This window comes from Suricata suricatta, chromosome 15 (assembly GCF_006229205.1).
Source record: "Suricata suricatta isolate VVHF042 chromosome 15, meerkat_22Aug2017_6uvM2_HiC, whole genome shotgun sequence".
Classification (NCBI taxonomy): Eukaryota; Metazoa; Chordata; class Mammalia; order Carnivora; family Herpestidae; genus Suricata; species Suricata suricatta.
The window spans coordinates 16,438,782-16,461,766 of record NC_043714.1 but is presented as its reverse complement, the minus strand read 5'-3'; the positions used below and the strand labels follow the sequence as shown (position 1 = coordinate 16,461,766).

The following is a 22,985-nucleotide window of genomic DNA, read 5'->3' as shown; positions in this document are numbered from 1 at the left end:
AAGAAGATGTGGTATATATTCATGATGGAGTACTACATGGCAATGAGAGGGAATGACATATGGCCCTTCGTAGGAAAGTGGATGGACCTTGAGGGTGTCATGCTGAGTGAAGTAAGCCAGGCAGAGAAGGACAGAAACCACATGTGTGCACTCATAGGTCTAGCAGGAAAACCGGAGAGACCTAATGGAGAACCACGGGGAGCGGAGGAGGGAGAGAGAGTTGGGGAGAGAGAGGGATGCAAAACTTGAGAGACTATTGAATGCTGAGAATGAACTGAGGGTTGAGGGGGAAGGGGGAGGGGGGAAAGGAGGTGGTGGTGATGGTGGAGGGCACTTAAGGGGAAGAGCACTGGGTGTTGTATGGAAAACAATTTGACAATAAAATATTATGGGAAAAAAAATAAAATAAAATAAAATTAGGGTGACGGGGCACCTGGGTAGCTCAGTCACTTAAGCATCCAAAAAAAAAAAAAAAGAAAGAAAGAAAGAAATCTGTGGAGGGGTCCCTTCAGATATTTCTGTACACTGGTCTATGAATGTACAGGATAAAATTCCATTAGGTTGGACAGAAAACTATGGAAGACACAAACTGAAAAATTCTCCAACATCCTCACAGTAGAGAGAAATTCCAATTCCAGCCAGCTATAGTGAGTTCTCAGTGATCCCCTACAGTGTTTAAGGACGATCCCCCCCAAGAAAGGCCATTCTATAGTAATAGAGCTGGACTGTCCCTAGGAAGAAGGCTACCCTAAGATTTCCCTAGCTAAACTTAAAGTAAAACCTCAAAAGGACTGGTTCTTGAATATCAGAAAAATGTGACTGTAGTAAGCAAAATTCTAAGATAGATCCTATGTCCCCTGCCTTCTCATGCTGACTCCCTGTATAAACTCTCCCCTTGAGTACACACAGGACCTATACATGCTTCCAGCCAAAAGAAAGGAATTTGCTGCTATGATTTAGGTGCCAATTCTGGACCGAAATTCAAGTCTGAATTATTTGACAGGGAGATTATCTTGGGTGGGATGGATATAATCAGGTAAAAGCATTCTCTGTGAAAAAGTGTCAGCCATGGTAAGGAAGCACACGTCGCAAGATACAACGGATGGCCTCTAAACACTGTGGGCAGTCTCCAGCTAACATCCAGTAGGAGGCCCTCAGTAATACAACCACCAGGAAATGAATTCCACCAACAATGTGAATAGGCTTAGAAGTAGACTCTTTCCCAGTCAAAATTCAGATAGAAAACAGAGCCTTATGAGACTGATTATAGATTCATGAGACCTGAGCAAAGAACCTAAACTCCTGACCCACATACAAGATGAGATAATGTGGGATGTTTCAAGCCACAAAATCTGTGCAAATCTGTGATACAGCAATAGAAAACTAATACAGTGACCAATAACTACTGCAAAAGTTAGTCTCTAGAAAAAAAAAACCCATATACCACAGATGATGACACAAATAAAGATATTAAATTAGCTACTGTAACTATGCCCAAGCATTTAAATAAAAAAGGGAACATAGGGGGACCTGGCTGGCTCAGGCAGTAGAGCATACAACTCTTGATCTCTCAGCATCATGAATTTAAGCCCCACACTGGGCATGAAACTTCCTTAAAAAAACAAAAACAAAACAAAATCAACTGGACTTAATAAAACTTTAAATTTATATATATATATGTGTATATATATATATATATATATATACACATATATATATATATAAAACAGGAACATAATGAGGAAGAAAGAAGCCGTTTTAAATTTTTTTAATATTTATTTCTGAGAGAGAAAGAGACAGAAAAGAGTGGGAGAGGGGCAGAGAAAGAGAGACACAGAATCTGAAGCAGGCTCCAGGCTCTGAGCTGTCAGCACAGAGCCCAATGCAGGGCTCCAATGGGGTGCTCTAACTCACAAACTGCAAGATCATGACCTGAGCTGAAGTCAGACCCCTAATTGACTCAGCCACCCAGGGACCCCAAGAATAGGTTTAAAAACAAATGAGGAGTTTTGTTTCTATTTAACAGAAGGCTACAAGAAAATACTATTCAAACCCTACAATGGTGAAAAACCTCAATCATCTATGAAACCTTAACTTTTAAAAAGCCTGGTTGGAGAGCTAAGGTTATAAGCAACCCGGTAAAGTGAATTCCAAAGGGCATAAAAACCAATCCAAAAAGATGGGATAATCCAAATTTTTTACCTTTCCCAGAGTATGAAGAAGTAGGAAGATACCTTAAAAGCAGGTAGGAAGACAATAGCGGCTGAAATGTTAATGGATTCTCAAAGGATTTGAGTAGGCTGGAATAATGACATAGATCCTCTAAAATCTACCCAGACACAAGGGAAATCTGCACTCACTTCTCCACCTCCACCAGCAGCTTATGCAGACTAGAGATGGGGCAATACAAGACATGAAAGAGACCATTCTTTCCAGATCCTTCTTTCATACAAAGCAATGGCCATAATCTACCGGTTAAAGAGCAGAAAACCTGCTTGGAACCAGCATTCTGTGCTTCTGTAAAGCAAAGTTCTGTTACTGTTAGGAGAGGGTCAGGAAATTCTCACACAAGATGCTCCAGAGACATAAAGGAGAATTTGGCTACCATTCTGGGAAGCAACAGGAACACTAAGAGACACTCATTTCTGAGAATGAGATGCATAGGATCACCCTTGCACCAAAGAAAAAGCAAAAGTAATCACTCTGTTAAGAGTCAAACAGGTCATGCTGAAAACTGAGGAAGGTTGCAGGCAGACCAAGAAAATCCCTCCAGCACTTCAGCCTCCACACTAAGAACAAGAACAAGGCAGAGAATTTAAAACTTCTTTTAAACAAGTGGTAGAAGAATAAAAAATCATTAAATATGCACAAGACATGAACATTACTACTAACCAATTAACCTACTTGACATTTATAAACTACTATACTCAACAACCATACAATGCACATTCTTTCAACTACACACTAAACATTCACCAAGATAGACTATATTCTGGGCCATTAAAAAGAATTTGAAATTCAAATTTGAAACTGAAGTTATACAAACTTTTTTTCAGACCATAAGGGAATTAAACAAGCAGTCAGTAATAAAAAGATAACAGGTAAATCCCCAAATATTTGAAAATTTAAAAGCATTCTTCTAAATAATCCATGATTCTTTTATAAACCACATAATATAGTATTATTTTTGCTCTCAGTAGTCACTGTCTTAATTTTCTAAATAAAGCAAAAGTTCTTGGTGCAAAACGATAGGAAGACAAATTTCAATTCAATTGAAATGAGAATTTTATAACAATCAGATTGTGCTACCTCTGGAGTTCTCTATGGGTCCACTCAAATATAGGCTGGGGGAAAAAAACAAGCATGAGATAAATCACTGGGTTAAATTACTTTAATGGTTTGTTCTAAACATTAGAGTCTATTACCTCACCAAATATTCATCAATAATTCCTGGATTGCAGAAATGATAATTTCATGGTATTCAACATTAAAATTTTAGGGTAATCTATTTATTGATAAAATTATTTGTCAGTGGGCTCTCACCAAAGAAAGCCATTTCTCCAATTTTTACCATGTTTAACAAAATACATCATTAAGAATGAAGTCTTTGCTCTGACTTACTAATAGGTTACACTGGTAAATTCTCAGTTAAAGACATTCCATTAGAATAAAACCCTAGTGGCTATCCCATATTTTCTTACAATAACCATCTCACAGAAATAAAGATCTGAGAACATCATGCAATTAAGTATCTCTAACCCAAGATTTAAATTACTGACTACTTTTGGGTTAAATGAATCAAAACTGTTATCCAATTTCCTCCTATACTTCCACTGAAACCAAATTTCAGGTAATTTTTTTCTAATAGTTTTACACAGAAATCAGACCACTTTTCTATTTTAAGGTTCTCTTCACAATGTTTCTGAAATTATGACAAGTAGCAAATCAACCTATTTGTATTAAGCAATGACCTTCATTTCTGATGAACAGTAAATTTGGATTATGATGATTTTAACAAGACATCTCAAAAACCACATGAAAAGAACATAGGAAAGGATGTATGTCAAAGAATAAAAGGTTTAGTTCAGGAAAACTAAACTTAAAATGTAAGGCAATTTTGTGTTAGCTAAAAAATAAGACTTAAGAATTGAGATGGGGGAAATAGGCGGCAAGATGGTGAAGTAGGGAGCATTGTAATCTACACCCACCCACAACTATCACACTGAGAAGGACCAAAGCCACTATATTCTGATCTACAAAAACGGAAGGTCCTTATAGATGACAGCCTCGTGGATGCCTGAGTGAGTGCGAACTGGGACCAGAGATGCTGAGGGGAGGGAGCGCTCAAAAAGGTGGCACCAGGCCACAGAGGGCCGTGGGTGCAAAAGCTGCACAGAACCCTGGAGGGCCGCAGGCAGACCGGCCAAACAAACTGGTGGAACCACGCAAAATGGACGCAGGAAGCAGCACATGGAGAGGCCATTTGAAGCCACGCACAAAACGGCTGTGTAGGCAGAGAGCCAAGGGGAAGAGAGAAGACTGAAAGTGGGAATGCTAGAGAAGGAGAGACCTCTGACAGGGACTGAGAGACACACCATCCCATATATAGCCACTGGGAATGGGGAGAGAAATTCATCCCCCTCTGCGGGCTTGTTCTCCATTGGGCTCCGCGGCTTGGCGATGCCAAGCAGAGCCAGGGAAAAACTGGCTCCCTAGTCCCGTTACTCAATCCCAGCTAGAAAGCAGCCTGCCTGCGGAAAGACATTTCATTTCATTTCATCTGGGGCAACAGCATTAAAGTGCACAGACTAGGATTTGGAAAAGTGGAGGAGCTTAAGGAAAAAAAAAAAAAGCAATTTGGCCGGCCAGTGGCACAGGGAGATTGGACTAAAAAAAGTGGCTTGCAACGCGTGGTCAGAGAAGGGCTTAGGGAGCCGCCATTCTTCTCCCTGCAACCCCTGAGGCAGGATTTCGGAGAGCAGGCCCTGAGTCCCCATGTACCAACGCCAAACCACACCCGTCAATGCTGGAGAGCTGCTTTTTTTTTAATGTTTTTTCTTTATTAAATTTTATTTTTTATCTTTTCCCTCTTTTCTTTTCTCCTTCATTTCTCCTTTTCCATCCTGGAGCCTGGGTAAGACCAACATTTATACACTGCTGTGATTAGATCAATTCCTGCCATCCAGATATATTTTTCCTTATCTCATTCTTACTTCTCCCCCTCCACAAGGTTTTATGCTTTCAGACTGTCCTTTGTCATTTCTGTCCCCCCTTTCTTTTTTATTTTCCTTTCTATTCTTCTAGTTTCTTATTTTCTTTCCCTTTTTGGCTTGCTTACTTATTTGATAGGTCTGTGCTTTGGCATGTTTTTGTTCCTTGTGTGTCTGTTGTTCTTTTCATGGCTACCTCAAGAAACAAGCGAAAGTACACATGGTGGAGAGTCCCAAGTATCACTGAGCAGGGAAATAAAAGAATCAAATGCACAACAAGAGAAACCAAGAGACACCATTAAAAGGGCACTTCCTGGAACCACAGGCCCCGGACAGTCAATGAGCCTCCTTTAATAGGGCAATATTAACAGGTGCACAGTGCATAACGAGCTTTAAAAACTGACAAGAGACAGAAAGCTAGCCAAAATGACCAAACAGAAGAACTCTCCTCTAAAGAAATTCCAGGATGAAATCACAGCCACAGAACTGCTCAAAATACACATAAGCAACAAAACTGAACAAGAATTTAGAACAACTGCCATAAAATTAATCGCTGGACTTGAAAAAACCATCAGAGAAGCTATTGATAAACAGACTAGGGACCTTCAAAATAGCTGTGACAAGTTAAAAAAAAAGGCTATAAATGAGACGCATGATAAAAGGCTATAAATGAGATGCATGATAAAATCCAGCCACTGCATGGATTAAAGAGGCAGAGAGAAGAATAGGTGAATTAGAAGACACAGTTATAGCAAAAGAGGAAGCCAAGAAAAAGAGACATTGATACAGGAGCACAAAAGGAGAATTTGAGACCTGAGTGACACAATCAAACAGAACAATATCTGTATCATAGGAGTTCCTGAAGAGGAAGAAAGTGAAAAAGGTCCTGAGGTGGTGCTTGAACAAATTATAGCTGAGAACTTGCCAAATCTTGGGAAGGAAAAAGACATGGAAATTCAAGAGGCACATATAAATCCCCTAAGACGTAACTTGAATTGACCTTCGACACGACATATGGTAGTGAAACTGGCAAAACATACAGATAAAGAAAGAATTCTGAAAGCAGCTAGGGAGAAAAGGGCCCTAACATACAAAGGGAAACCTATCAGAGTGGTTACAGACCTATCTACTAAAACTTGGAAGGCCAGAAAGGAATGGCAGGATATCTTCAATGTGATGAACAAGAAAAATATCCTCTATCAAGCGAGCCTGTCATTCAAAATAAAGGAGAGATAAAGGTTTTCCCAAATAATGAAAAATTGAGAGAATTCATCACCACCAAACCAGCCCTACAAGAAATCCTAAGAGGAACTCTATGAGGGAAATGCTGCAAGGAATACAAGGTACCAGAGACATCAACACAAACAGGAACTCTACAGGGAACTCAATGAATCTAAGCCCATATTTTTCAATAATAACACTGAACATAAATGGACTGAATGCTCCGATCAAATGACACATGGTAGCAGAATGGATAAAAAACCAAAAGCCATCTATTTGGTGTCTACAAGAGACTCATCTTAGACCTGAAGACACCTTCAGAGTGAAAGTAACGGGATGGAGAAATATCTATCCTGTGACTGTAAGTCAAAAGAAAGCTGGAGTAGCCATACTAATATTGGACAAACTGGACTTTAAAGTACAGGCAGTAACAAAAGATGAAGAAGGACATTATATAATAATTACAGGGTCTCTCCATCAAGAAGAGCTAACAATTATAAACATATATGCACTAAATTCATGAGCACCTAAAACATAAAACAACTAATCCCAAATAGAAACAATCTTATTGATAAGAATGTGCTTATCACAGGGGATTTTAATACTCCACTTACAGCAATGGATAGGTCAACCAGACAGAAAATCACTAAAGAAACAATGCACCTGAACAGCACTTTGGAACAGATGGAATTAATATATATTTAGAACTTTGCATCCTAAAGCTACAGAGTACACTCTCTTGTTGAGTGCACAAGGCACATTCTCCAAGATAGACCACCTACTGGGGCATAAAGCAGCCCTCCACAGGTACAAACGAACTGAGATCAAACCATGTGTGCTTTCAGATCACAATGCTATGAAACTTGAAATCAATCACAGGAAAAAGTCTGGAAAACCTACAAAACTGTGGAGGTTAAAAACCACCCTACTAAAGAATGATTGGGCAAATCAGGCAATTAGAGAAGAAATTTAAAAATATATGGAAACAGGGGCGCCTGGGTGGCTCAGTCGGTTAAGCCTCCGACTTCGGCTCAGGTCAGATCTCACGTTCGTGGGTTCGAGCCCCGCATCAGGCTCTGTGCTGACAGCTAGCTCAGAGCCTGGAGCCTGCTTCCGGTTCTGTGTCTCCTTCTCTCTCTGCCCCTCCCCCTCTCATGCTTTGTCTCTCTCTGTATCAAAAATAAATAAAACATTAAAAAAAAATTAAAAAAAAATATATATATATGGAAACAAACGAAAACAGAAATACAACAATCCAAACTCTCTGGGATGCAGAAAGGCAGTCCCAAGAGGAAAGTATATTGCAATCCAGGCCTATTTCAACAAACTAGAAAAAGCACAAAATCAGACTCCAACAGCTGACCTAAGGAAACCAGAAGGGGAGCAGCAAGAGCACCCCAAACCCAGCAGAAGAGACACAATAAAGATCAAGGCAGAAATAAACAATATAGAATCCAAAAACAATCGAACAGATCAATGAAACCAAGAGTTGGTTTATTGAAAAAATAAACAAAATTGATAAAGCCAGGCTCCTAAAAAGAGAGACAATACCCCAATACACAAAATCATGAATGAAAATGGATCTATTACAACTGATCCCTCAGAAATACAAGCAATTATCAGAGACTACTATGAAAAATTATATGCCAACAAACTGTAGAATCTAGAAGAAATGGAAAAATTCCTAAACATACATGCACTACCAAAATTCAAACGGGAAGAGATAGAATATCTGAAGAGACCGGTAACCAGTGAAGAAATCAAATCAGTTATCAAAAATCTCCCAACGAACAAGAGCCCAGGGCCAGATGGCTTCCCAGGGGAATTCTATCAGACATTTAAAAGAGAATTAATACCCATCTTTCTCAAGCTATTCAAAAAAGTAGAAATAGAAGAAAAACTTCCAAAGTCATTCTACAAAGCCAGTATCACTTTGATCCCCAAACCAGACAGAAACCCAACAAAAAAAGAGAACAACAGGCCAATATCCTTAATGAATACAGATGCAAAAATACTCAACAAGATACTAGCAAATCGAATTCAACAACATATAAAAAGAATTATCCAGGGGCGCCTGGGTGGCTCAGTAGGTTAAGTGACCAGCTTTGGCTCAGGTCAAGATCTCACGATTCGTGAGTTCAAGCCCCACGTCGGGCTCTGTGCTGACAGCTAGCTCAGAGCCTGGAGCCTGCTTCGGATTCTGTGTCTCCCTCTCTCTCTGACCCTCCCCTGCATGCACTGTCTCTGTCTCTCAAAAATAAATAAATAAATAAAAAGTTTAAAAAAAATTAGCCATCATGATCAAGTGGTATTCATTCCTGGGCTACAGGGCTGGTTAAGTATTCACAAATCCATCAATGTGATACATCACGTTAACAAAAAAAGAGATAAAAACCGTATGATCCTGTTGATGCATAAAAAGCATGACAAAATACAGCATCCCTTCTTAATAAAAACCCTCGAGAAAGTCGGGATAGGAGGAACTTACTTAAATATCATAAAAGCCATTTATGAAAAACCCACAGCTAATATTGTCCTCAATGGGGAAAAACTGAGAGCTTTCCCCCTGAAATCAGGAACACGACAAGGATGTCCACTCTCACCACTGTTGTTTAACATAGTGCTGGAAGTCCTGCATCAGCAATCAGACAACAAAAGGAAATAAAAGGTGTCAGAATCGGCAAAGAAAATGTCAAATTTTCACTTTTCGCAGGTGACATGATACTCTACATGGAAAATCCGTCAGACTCCACCAGAAGCTGTCTAGAACTGATCCATGAATTCAGCAAAGTTGCAGGGTACAAAATCAATGTACAAAAATCGGCTGCATTTTTATACACCAATAATGAAGCAACAGAAAGAGAAATCAAGAAACTGATCCCATTTACAATTGCACAAAAAAACCCATAAAATACCTAGGGATAAACCTAACCAAAGATGTAAAAAATCTGTATGATGAGAACTATACAAAATTTATGAAGGAAATGGAAGAAGGCACAAAGAAATGTATAAACATTCCATGCTCATGGATGGGAAGAATAAAGACTGTTAAAGTGTCACTACTACCCAAAGCAATCTACACATTCAATGCAATCCCCATCAAAATTGCACCAACATTCTTCTCAAAGCTAGAACAAACTACCCTAAAATTCGTATGGAATCACAAAACAACCCAAATAGCCAAAGTAATATTGAAGAAGAAAACCAAAACAGGAGACATCACAATCCCAGATTTTAGCCTCTATTACACCGCTGTCATCATCAAGACAGTATGGTATTGGCACAAAAACAGACACATAGACCAATGGAATAGAATAGAGAGCCCAGAACTCACGGTCTGTCTGTCTGTCTCTCTCTCTCTCTCTCTCTCAAAAATAAACATTAAAATAAAAAATTATATACAAACCTACACAATATACACTAAGTGTCTAGCAGAGGGTCTATTATAAAGTCAGCACTACATAAATATTTTCTACTGCTAATAACAGTAGTACTAATGACATCACTGAATTCTCATTAAAGACCTTTTATAAGAACATAATGAAAAAGTTTAATCAACTGGAAGTTTTGTACATACCAAAGAGCATCCCTGCAAAAGGACTACAGATCTCTTGGTTAGTGAATTTGGATGGTTCATTTTCTCGAGCACTAAAACAAAAACAAGAATAATTAGAATTCAAATTATTTTCAGGCAACAAAAATTTAAATTGTAGGCATGAGTTACTGGACTTTGAAAGTACTATGGACACTACAATAGTTACATATTTTTAAAGTCAGGGTAAAATCATAGCACTTTATCTCTTTCTACAGTAAAACTTTGATATATATATATTCAGCCACTATAAATATAGAACCTTTTTCTTCAGCCTGTATCATTGGCTCTATAGATTCCCAATAAAATCCTTTTCATAAGAACAATTAATACAACAAATAAAATGAATATAAATACAAATAAATCCTAAAAAAAAAAAAAAAGAGGAAAAGGTGATACCTACACACACACTTGTAAAAGAAGATCATCCCTTAAAAACTCCTTCCTTAAAATATAGAAATAAGGTGGTGGGGGGGGGGTTGAGGGAGGGGGGATGACAATTTCCTCAAAGAAAACCTAATCAGACCCTAACAGCTAAGTATCTTATCTCCAGCACTTCAATATATTACTTTTCTTCAGAGAAAATAGACACCTTTCATGAAATATGACATTATTATCTCCATTATGCACTTTGGATTCAGAACTGTTTATCCTTATGTATAATATAATTATAATTTTTTTGAAAGGAAAACTCACATTGCAGGGACATTTTCAACTTATTTCCAGTTAAGTTACATCACTCCCATAACTCCAAGATACTGTAGATTTATAGCCCATTAAACTATATGCTTATTTGTCCTTATTTCAAACAAATTTATAAACCTTATAATTATAGGATCTTATTTGGAATACCTTGGCACACTTATAATCCTGTAAAGTACTATAAATTTTCATTTAACACAATTCTCCCATCTTCCTTTATTTTCCCTTTAGCTCCTTTCTTACAGAAAAGCTGTTAACATACTATACTGTCCTACCTATTCAGTAAGCCAGTTTTAGCAACTGTGGTTCCACAGTTTAATGACTGAAAGGCAGAATTTATATTACATACTCTACCTTTGATTTCCAGCAGATGAAATGCGTACGTTTGACTGCTCTGCGACATCACCACCATACTCCTTAGGCAGCACATTCCCTTGTCTGTTCCTGTACATCCTTAAAAACACATTAACTTATAGAGCTTGTTCCACATACAGTGGACCTTCTCATATTTTCTTTGGTGATTTTACATTTGATGTTGAAAATGTTAAAGGGAACAAAGTGTTATAATGAAGTTTTACTGTAAACACATTTGAAAATTAATATGAATGAGACTGAACTCAAGTAAGATTTGCTGGTTAATAAGAAACACGGAGAGTTTAAATTCAATAGTCTTTTTTAAAAAAGGAGATTATTATAAATTATTTGAATATAACTTCTAGAAAATTTTAATTTCAAACTGTTGCATATACTAAAACTTTCTTATTATTCATTTTAATTCAAAGAGTATTTACTGAAGATCTGCTACATGCAAGTATTATTTATTCATTTATTCTAGACACAGGATATACAAATGTGGTCCTTGCCTTCATGAGGATTACAGACACATTTCACAATCAGATCTCCTTTTTTCCACAAAATTCATAGATTCTGGAAATTATTTCACTGCATATACAAACCCTTTTTAATTTAAAAATATAGCAACTGTCTTACCAATTAAATCAAATGTAGCAAGCCACAACATTTGCTAACACTGTAAATCACATGAAAGAATAAATATTAGCAACAGGTGAATGGAAAACACTATAAACAAACAGGCTGATACATAGATTAAAAATGATTAGTTCACTTTAATTCACAAGGTCATGGACAACAAAAAAATATATCAAAATGTTTTTTTTTCTTCTTAAAGATGCTTTTCAGAAAATAATTTTAACATTTTCTCAATTAATTTTTTTCCACTTGGCAAACATTGATTTCTTTAGCTTAATTCCTCATACCAGAGAAATCAACATGACTTTTCACACCAACATTCATCAGCATCCATGAAAATCAGAATTTCTTGAGTAAACAAGCTATATCGTCTCTTAAAAAGACTATTAGAAAGAAATAGGGCTTTTAAAGTATTACTCATTATTTCAGGTGAATTTCACTTTCACATTAAGAAAAATGGCAATTTTTAGAAGAAAAGGAACTTTTCATTCTCAGAGCCAGCATGGAAGCCATTCTTCATTTGTTTCCAACACACAAGCCACTGTCAACATTATCTATGAAGAAAAGACTATGATTGTAACCTTCATGATATAGGACCTACCATGTTACATAAATAGCTTCCACTTTTTATCAAACAGAACCCTCCAGAAGCCATTTCAAAAAGGAATTTCGAACTATTTTAATTTATCAAAACAGATACCTTGTTTTGTATCTACACCTATGTACTCAAATCTCTGTTTTAAACTGACACATCAGTTTCATCATTCGCTATTTCTACCACTTAAAGAAACAGTAAATATAGGGGCGCCTGGGTGGCTCAGTCGGTTAAGCAGCGGACTTTGGCTCAGGTTATGATCTCACAGTCCATAGGTTTGAGCCCCTGACAGCTCAGACCCTGGAGCCTGCTTCAGATTCTGTATCTCCCTGTCTCTCCCTTCCCTGGCTCACTCGCTGTCTCTCTCCCTCCCTCCCTCCCTCCCTCCCTCTCTCTCTCTCTCAAAATAAAATAAAGACATTAAAAAAATTATAAATATAAACTCATTGAAATTTGTAATTAATAATGCCAAGCAACCAGAGTTAGTTATACTAGTCTATATTAAATATATTACAGGAGCAGAAAAGAGTTAACGGAATAGGCCTCCAAATTGCCTGTCCTAAGAAATGCCTATTTGGAAGGGTGGTCCTTGGCTGGAACCTGGAACACAGATTTTGGGAGGGGTCCCACCATTCCCAGGACTGAGAAAATTAGCTCACCATGCATAAACTGTTTATACAAACAATATAGTTTATACTGAACATGTGATTTCCTTGAGAAGTTCAGAATTTTCCTACGTCCTTGAAAAAGGGTGCCCATGTGACCAGCCTGCAATAAAAACATGGGCACTGGGTAACTGCAGACCTTTCCTGGTAGACAACATCTCACTCATGCTGCCACAATTCAATGCTGGAGTTACTAACCATCTCCTGAGTGACTCCACTAGGAGAGAACGCTAGGGAATGTGTGCCACCTTCAGACTTTGTCCATGTCCCTTTTTCCTCTGCTGATTTTACTTTGTATCCCTTCACTGTAATAAATCATACCCGTGAATATAACTATCGATACAAAGTCTTGTGAGTCCTCCTGCTGAATCACCAAACCTGGAGGTGGTCTCCCCATAACTTAACAGACAAAAATAAATGTGATATGGTGAAGTTGTACCTAAACAAATGAAAGTTTTCGAATATAGAGAAATTTAAAATTATAAATTTTTAGAAACATACATTGTGATTAAACCAGAACTCGCCAGAATTAAAGGCTACTTAGATATATAAAAATTGTTTTAAAATTTATCTAAGAACTTGTGGCTTCCTGCATTTTTAGGTAAGTTTGCTAAAGACATTTGAACTTGCAATTCTAGCCTATCTTTATGTAGCTGTAACCAGAGTATGCTATATCCAGAGCAACTATACTAAAAAATGTTTTATAATTTCTTCAGTATATATAGCTATCTTAATAAAGTAAGCACCATAAACACAAAAGGTCATATTCAAAGTTCCTTCTAAATTATTTTATTTATGTATAAAGTCAAGGGTCTTCTTAATTCTACAGTAAAATCTCAAAGATTTCCTAATGAACTTCCCATAAGGAAGACAGCTTAAGGCATATATACCCTTTCACTAAAGAAAAATATTCACTCTCAAAACTATAAAAGTCCCCTCCTGTCACTGACAATTACAATAAAATCAAGACTAGAGAAATGTTTAAGAGGCCAAATAAATGAAAGTAGAGATGCCCATTTCACTAAAAAGGATAAAATAAAATCTTAGGGCATCCTATTTAATTGTATGAAGTGACTCATATAGGATTATGCTTACTTTGCTAAACCAATGAAAAAGTATTTACAGATAGAGATTCCATAAATATTTTTAAAATTTACTAATGTAAGATTTTAAAAACAAAAACAAAAAAACTAGAAGAGAACCCAACAAGCTGTAAAGCCAAATTATAGAATTCATAAAAATAAAATATTCACCATCTCTTGGTCATAGATTCATATGTCTCACAGCAAGGAAGAATCCTTTTTCCCCTTAAAAAAAACTGATCTAGGGGCATCTGGATGACTCAGTCGATTAAGCATCCGACTTTGACTCAGGTCAGATTTCACAGTTTGTGAGCTGAAGCCTCACATCAGGCTCTGTGCTGAACAGCTCAGAGCCTGGAGCCTGCTTCAGATTCTGTGTCTCCCTCTGTCTCTCTCTGCCCCTCCCTCGCTTGTGTTCTCTCGCTCTCTCTCTCTCTCTCTCACAAAAATAAACTTTAAAAAAAGGTTTTTTAACTTATCTAATTCACAAAATAGTTACATCACCTTGTTTTCATATCACAAACTTCCCTAATGTGAATGAATTCTGCTATCAGGAGTACTGTCCTAGATGTTACAAGAAAAAAACTGAGCTATTAACTGGGGGTCACCATTTTTCTCTGTTTTCAGTTGTTTCGCACTTTTTATATTTACTTTAATAACAGTGTTTTTCTAATATCAAGCCCATCTTAAAAAATTTTTTTTATGTTCTTTATTTATTTTTGAGAGACAGAGAGAGACAGTGTGAGCAGGGGAGAGTCAGAGAGAGTGGGAGGTACAAAATCCGAAGCAGGCTCCAGGCTCTGAGCTGTCAGCACAGAGCCCGACACAGGGCTCAAACCCACAAACCATGAGATCATGACCTGAGCTGAGGCCAGACGCTTAACTGACTGAGCCACCCAGGTGCCCCTCAAGCCCATCTTTAAAATAGAGAAAATAATATTATTAAAATAGCTCTTCCAAAGATAAATGAAAATTAATTACTATGTATTAGAAAAAATATCAAATAACTCAAGTTCTAATTAGCCATTTCTCCTCATTTACATCTTATATATCAAGCAGGCACATTTCTTAGAATGTCCCACAGTAGGTAAGCCTGTACTCATCCATGTGGATAAATACACAGATTCTAATTTCAAATGGAATGTTATTTCAAATATTTATTAAAGAACTACTAAGATTACAAACTATCAAATATTAAAATTTAAATAGAATGGAAGTGCTAACTACATTAATCACATAAAAACTTCTTTAAAAAGCATTTTTTAAAGCTAAAAGTTTCTTCTACTAATATTGGGTATAAAGTAAACATAGTAAAATGATATAATAAATAATAGAGACTAGAATGATCACATTTAAAAGTGGTCTATAAATTTTAGAGTATTAAGAAACATATCATTACATTCAACTTCTAAAAGCTCCTAAAACATTATATATTTTAATTAAATTTTAAATATTCATAAATAAATCACACATACACAGAATACAAGTGTTAAGTAAAATGCTAACCACCTTGTTAATTATTTAAAAACACTGCCAGGGTTTAATCATGAGTTCCGGAGTGTAATATCATTCCTGGGTTTTAGCTTTCCCATATTTAAAGTGGACAGAATAGTTCATTAATACAGACATCATGGAACATGAAAACATTTATGGGTTAATTAGGAAAAAACTGAGACCAAAAATATAAAACTCAAAACGTATTAAAAATCAAAACGAGAAATTTATCACATGCTGAATTTTATAAGCAAAAAGAAGGCTTAGAAAAATGAAGGAAAATTAATTTTGTACTTCTCACAATCACTTATTTTTTGTCAAGAACTTCTGGTTAAGATTACAATATATTCTGAATAAACGCTTAGACAAAAATAAGGAAGGCATTACATAATGATAAAAGAGTCAATTCATGGAGAGGAGATAATTATAAATATCTATGCACCCAATATAGGAGCACCTAATACATAAACCAAATATTTACAAAAAGAGAAACTGACAGTAATATACTAACACAAAGGACTTTAACACTCCACTTAAATCAATGAATATCATCCACACAAAAAAATCCATAAGTAAACAGTGGCTTTGAATGACACATTATACCAGAGGTATTTAACAGGTATATAAGGAACAGTCCATCCAAACACAGCAGAATACACATTCTTTTCAAGTGCACATGAAAAATTCTAAAGGACTGATCAGATGTTGGGTCACAAAACAAGTCAGAATGAATTTAAGAAGACTGAAATCCTACCAAGCATCTTTTCTAGCCACAAGAGTATGAAAGTAGAAGCCAGTTACAAGGGGGAGGGGGAATAAACAAAAAATATTTAAAAATTAGAGATGAAACAACATTCTCCTAAACAATCAATGGACCAGTGAAGAAATCAGAGTCCAAAACACATGGAGAAATATGAAAATGAAAGCACAATGTTCCAAAATCTTTGGGACATAGTGAAAGCAATTCTTAGAGCATTTATAGTGACATAGGCCTACTTGAAGGAACAGAAAAAAACTCAATCTAATCTTATGCCTAAAGAAACTAGAAAAATAACAAAACCCAGAGTCAACAGGAAGAAAAAAATAAATTAAATAAATAAATAAAATAAAAATCAGAGCGAAAATAAATGAAATGGAGATCAATAAACAAAGAGCTCGTCCTCTGAAAACAAAATTGACAAACCTTTAGCCAGACTAATCAAGAAAAAAAGAGAAAAGACTTAAACTCAGAAATCACAGAAAGTAACAACTGACACTACAAAGGACTGTAAGAGACTACTATGAAAAATTATATGCCAACAAATTGGACAACCTAGAATAAATGGCTAAATTCCCAGAATCAATAATCTTCCAAAACTCCATCAGGAAGTTACAAAACATCTGAACAAACTGACTACTAGTAACAAAACTGAACTGCAATTAAAAAAAAAAAAAAAACCTTCCAACAAACAAAAGTCTAGGACAAGACAGCTTCCCAGGTGCATTCTACCAAATATATATAGAAGAGTATTAACCCATTCTTCCCAAACTATTCCAAAAAACAGAGGTGGAAAGAAAAGTTCCAAATTCTTTATACAAGTCCAGGATTACCCTTATGCCAAAATCTGACAAAGGTACCATAAAAGCAAAAAACAAACAAAAATCCACAAACCTACAGGTCAAAATCCCTGATAAACACAGATGCAAAAATTGTCAACAAAATATTAGAAGCCAAATTCAGTAATATATTAAAAGAATCATTCACCACAATCAACTGGGATTTATTCTGGAGATGCAAGGATGGTTCAATATATGCAAACTAATCAATGTGATACATCACATTAACAAAATGAAGGATAAAAACTACACAATCACCCAACAGATACAGAAAAAGCATGAAACAAAATACAACATCCATTTATGAGAAAACTCTTAGCAAAGTGGATTCAGAGTGAACATACCTCATCATAATAAAAGTCATATATGGAAAACACACACTTAATATCAATGGTGAAAAACTGAGAGCTTTTCCTGTAATATCAGGAACAAGACAAGGATAACTACTCCTACCACTTTTATTCCCACTGTACTAGAAGTACAAGTCACAGCAATCAGACAAGAAATAAAAAGCATACAAAGTGGTAAGAAAGAAGTAAAACTTTCACTATTTGCAAATAACATGATACACTATACAGTAAGTCCAAAAGACTCCACCAAAAAACTACTAGGATTAATAAATGAATTCAGTGGGGTGCCAGCCTGGGTAGCTTGGTTGGTTAAGCGTCCAGCTCTTAATTTCAACTCAGGACATGATCTCATGGTTTATGGGGTTGAGCCCTGTGCCAGGCTCTACAATGACAGTGCATAGCCTGCTTGGGATTCTCTTTCTTCCTCTCTCTCTCTGCCCTTCCCCTGCATGTGATCAATCTTTCTCTCTCAAAATAAACAAACATCAAAAGAATGAATTTGGTAATGGTGCAGGACGGAAAATTAACATACAGAAACTGCTGCATTTCTATACACTAATAATGAAGACGCAGAAAGAAAAAAAAATTCATCCCATTTACAATCGCATCCAAAAAAAACAAAAAACAAAAAAAAAAACCCAACCCTAGGAATAAATCTTAACCAAGGAGGTGAAAAGACCTATGCATGAAAACCATAAGACTCCGAGGAGAGAAAATGAAAATGACACAAACAAATGGAAGGATATTCTATGTTCATGGACTGGCAAAAATATTGTTTAAAATGTCCCTACTGCCCACAGCAATCTACAGATTCAATGCAATCCCTATCAAAATACCAATAGCATTTTTCACAGAACTGAAACAAATAATTCTACAATTTGTACTAAACTACAAAAGACCTTGAATAGCTGAAGCAATCTTGAGGAAAAAAGAACAAAGGTAGAAACATCACAATCCAAATTTCAAAATAGTACTACAAAGCTATAATAAAACAGTAGGGTACTGGCACAATAACAGACATACAGATCAATGGAACTGAATAGAGATCCCAGAAAAAAAACCCACACTGATCTAGTCAATTAATCTATGATAAAGGAGACAAGACTCTACAATTGGGAAGAGACAGTTTCTTCAATTAACGGGTGCTGGGAAAACTGGCCAGCTTGACATGTAAAAAAACAAAACTGAACCACTTTCTTACACCACACACAAAAATAAACTAAAGATGGAATGAAGACCTAAATATGAAACCTAAAACCATAAACCCCCTAAGAGAAAACATAGATAGCAGTCTCTTGGACATCAATGCTGGCAACATATTTATGGATATGTCTCCTGAGGCAAGGGAAACAAAAGCAAAAATGAACTTTCAGGACTACACCAAAATAAAATGCTTTTGTAAAAAAAGGAAACTATCAACAAAACAAAAAGCAACCTACTGGAGATATCTGCAAATGATTTATCTGTTAAGGGGTTAATTTCCAGAACATATGAAGAACCCATACAACTCAAACTGAAAAGCAAATAATCTGATTAGAAAACAAGCAAAGGTTCTGAGTAGTCATTTTTCCAAAGAGACATACAAACGGCCACCAGACAAAAAGATGCTCAACATCACTAACCATCAGGGAAATGGAAATGAAAGCCACAACGAGATATCACCTCACATCATTCAGCATGGCGAGTATCAAAAAGACAAGAAATCCTAAGTGCTAGTAAGAATTTGGGAGACAAGGGTACCTCCATGCAATGTTGGTGGAACTATAAAATGGTGCAGCCACTATGAAAAACAGCATGGTGATTACCCAAAAAGTCATAAATAGATATACCATATGATCCAGTAACTCCACTACTGGGTATTTAACCAAAGAAAATGAAATCACTAATTTGAAAAGATACCTGTATGCTAATGTTTACTGCAACATTATTTACAATAGCTGCGATATGGAAACAACCCAAGTGTCCACCCAGAGATGAATGGATAAAGAACATATGGTACATACATAGAATGGAATGTTAGCATTAAAAAAAAACGAGCTCTTGCTGTCTGCAACAACATGGATGGACCCAGAGAGTATGGCTAAGTGAAATGTTAGAAAAAGAACAATACCATATGATTTTACTCATATGTAGCATCTAAAACACAAAACAAATGAACAATCAACAAAAAAACAGAAACAGATTCATAAATACATACAATAATCTTGTTGCCAAAGGGTGGGGGCGTGAAGGGAAAGAGCTGAATAGGTGACAGGGATTAAGAGATACAAACTTGGTAGTTATGAAATAAATAAACCATAGCAGTGAAAAATACAGTATAGAGAATATAGTCAACAATATTGTAATAATGTTGTATGGTGACAGATGCTAGGTACACACATTGTGGTGGACACTGCATAACGTGTAGAACGGTAAATCCCTAGGCGTGCATGTGAAATCAACTGCATATCAACTATTCTTACTAATTAAAAAATAAATAAATAAATGGTTAGAGCTGGAGGCCAAATGTTAGTCTCAAAAACATCACTAATAAGTAGTCATTTTTCCTAACAACCCTCTGCCTGCTAAATAAAAACTACTGAATGATACAAACTTTTTGTGGGAATTAAGGAATTTACAAATCTGAAATACAGAAACTAAATTTTAACCTCAAGTGCCTTAGAGACAAGCGTGCAAAACCTTACATCTAGAGATGTAAGTTTACGCATCAACAAAATGGAACGAACATATAATAATGATTTAAACTTGAAGAAATACTTTTAAACATTTTAAAATGTCTAACAGTAATTCTCATTCATCCTCATGTTTAATCTATTCTTAAGATACTACTTGGGAAAGATTATATAGAAAGAGTTCATTTCATTAATGGGATACATAAGGAAATAAGCTAATTCTCAAAAAATTAGGCTGAAATTCATTTGTTCAAGTATAAAATTATCACAGGATATAATTACAAAAAATAGGTTAAAATATTTTTAAAGCAAACATAATTAAGTTTCTTGCAATTCCAAACTCAAAAGATAGCATTACATCACACGTTAGAGATAAACAGACACCATAAGGAAAAAAATGCTCTCATGTACAAAGAAAGCCACACCAAGAGTCCAAGATTATCGGCACTTCCCCATTTGAGAGCTCTTTTAGTTTAGGTAGCCTTCAACTACCTTCAGTTATAAACATTTTCAAATATAAAACATTATAAATTTGGAGTATTTTCTGAAGTACAAACAATTCAAATCAGAGGTAAATGACAAGTAGCATTGCAAAATTCTAAACCTTCACTAATATCACTTAAATCAGGGTGAATATTAATTTAAAAGACTGGGTGAGCAGGCCATAATAGCTACAGATAAAGAGAAGACAACTGTAAAGGTTTTATATTACTACTAATATTCAGAATACTGAATGTACAGCATTAGATCTCAGAAATTCTCTAAAATGTTTAAAAAGTCATCTATTTGGACTAATGAAAAGGTCCCATAAACTTCTGAAAATTTAGATTTAGCCCTTGCAAGTCCCTGACATATATGGAGCCCTGCCATATTTCTATCTCCAAATGAAAAGTTCATTAAAATATAGCAGATTTTAAGTATTAGGGTAAATGACTTAATAAAATAAAACCCCAGTGTAGCAGTTAAGAAATTACAAATAGTGTCCCAAAAATAATCATCAAAAAAACCTCAAAAGAATCTGAAAATCTGATAGTAAAAATCTGGTATCATTTCACTTAAGTAAATTTTCAATATGACTTAAAAACAATGAAATAGGGGCACCTGAGTGGCTCAGTCGGTTAAGTGTCCGGCTACAGCTCAGGTCATGATCTCATGGTTCAGGGGTTCAAGCCCCGCATCGGGTTCTGTGCTGACAGCTAGCTCAGAGCCTGGAGCCTGCTTCGGATTCTGTGTCTCCCTCCCTCTCCAACCCTCCCCTGCTCGCGCGCTTTCTCTCAAAAATAAATAAAAAACATTAAAAACAATTTTAAAAAATGAAATATACTGATAGAAGTTCCTACGAGTGTTAAGAAAATTAAAGTTATAAGCTGTATTTTACCTATTTTAAAATATCCTTTTTATCCACATTTTAACATGTGATTCTGGGATTGCCATCAACCTGGTTTCATGTCAAGTTATAGCAAAGAGGAGTTCTTCCCCTGTCAGTCACCTAGGGGCATTATGAATCTGAGACCTCCCTGAATTCTTGCCTCAAGGTTTTTCAGACAATAGTAGCAACATGAATTCAGACTGCAAACGTGAATTAGTACTGGCTTACAGTTCAAAAATCTCAGGGAAGTTTTTTTTGTTGTTGTTGTTCAGTGCCAAGGTTGAGACACAAAAGTTTCCCTTCTGTCTCCTTCTGTGAAAAAGTTTATTTCCCATCTAATTTTACACAAAGGTGTAGCCTTTCAGTGTCACGGCTTTATTATAGGGTCCCTTTCTTGACATTTCAGGAGTTTTATTTATTCCTTCAGTGGCACATAAAAAAGATTAGTATAACCTAAAACTGAGAGCATCTTATAATTAATCAACTATGTAAAATCAAATGAAACTGCTTCTCCCTAACATAATGATAAAAAGTAACAACACTAATATTAAACAAATAAAGAAAATAAAAATGAAATGGTAAATACCTGTCATTTGTATACACTCTCAAAAGTCTTCTATCAAAATCACCTTCATATCTAAACCTCTCATCCATTTCTTCACTTACTTCAGGATCTTGATCTGGTCTATAATACTGTCTATCAAAAACACAATCCTCATTAAACCTGGGAAATCTTCTCTCTGGAATGTCGGACTTGCTGGCAAACCTTTGAGGTTTTTTATCGGAAATGCACACTTCTTCATTAGTTTTTTTAACAATTCTTCTATTCCTTAATTCAATTTCATCATCTAGTTGTCGATATCTGTCCTCCTCTAGTCTTCTTTGGTTTAGAAGCTCTTCATATGCCTCCCGAGGAGTTAAGATATTTCTCCTAGGGCCCTCTGCATTTTCAAAAGATGTTTGTATTTGTGAAGGTAAATCAGGCTTAACCTGACTAATAGGTTTTTTATTTCTTTGATTCTTGTGCTGGTCAAATAAAAAAAACAAGAAACATCTTAATACAACGTTATTTCTTAAAAGATAAAGTTACACCCTCAAATGATGCTGAGTCTACTTATTACCTCAACTCCAAGGCTTAATCACCCAAAGAAATACTTTATAAAAAAAAAAAACTTTCATGGAATTGCTATCCTTCAAAACTTAATACACTCAACACTGATATAGGTAAGTGGCTACAAAGAGAGAGGATAAACTAAATGCAAACTCCTATCCCAGGAAATATTAAGGCATACTTTGGCAGGTAATATTGCTTCAAATTATTTCAATTCTTAATACCTTTTGGCCCCAATAACATCAACCATTCTTTTTTTTTTTCCATATTTTATTGTCAAATTGTTTTCCATACAACACCCAGTGCTCTTCCCCTTAAGTGCCCTCCACCATCACC

At 35.9% G+C, this 22,985-nt stretch overlaps 1 protein-coding gene across 6 annotated transcripts in view; it reads right to left on the bottom strand.

Moving 5' to 3' along the window:
• CSPP1 (centrosome and spindle pole associated protein 1) overlaps nt 1–22,985 on the bottom strand; it is a 133,199-nt gene that overhangs the window by 61,960 nt on the left and 48,254 nt on the right. For all 6 annotated transcript variants that reach the window (XM_029923133.1, XM_029923134.1, XM_029923135.1 and 3 more), the window contains 3 exons: nt 22,125–22,564; nt 11,080–11,178; nt 10,009–10,079 (listed from right to left, as the gene is read on the bottom strand). In XM_029923133.1, the coding sequence (XP_029778993.1) occupies nt 10,009–10,079; nt 11,080–11,178; nt 22,125–22,564 (610 nt within the window). The remainder of the gene's footprint in view (nt 1–10,008; nt 10,080–11,079; nt 11,179–22,124; nt 22,565–22,985) is intronic.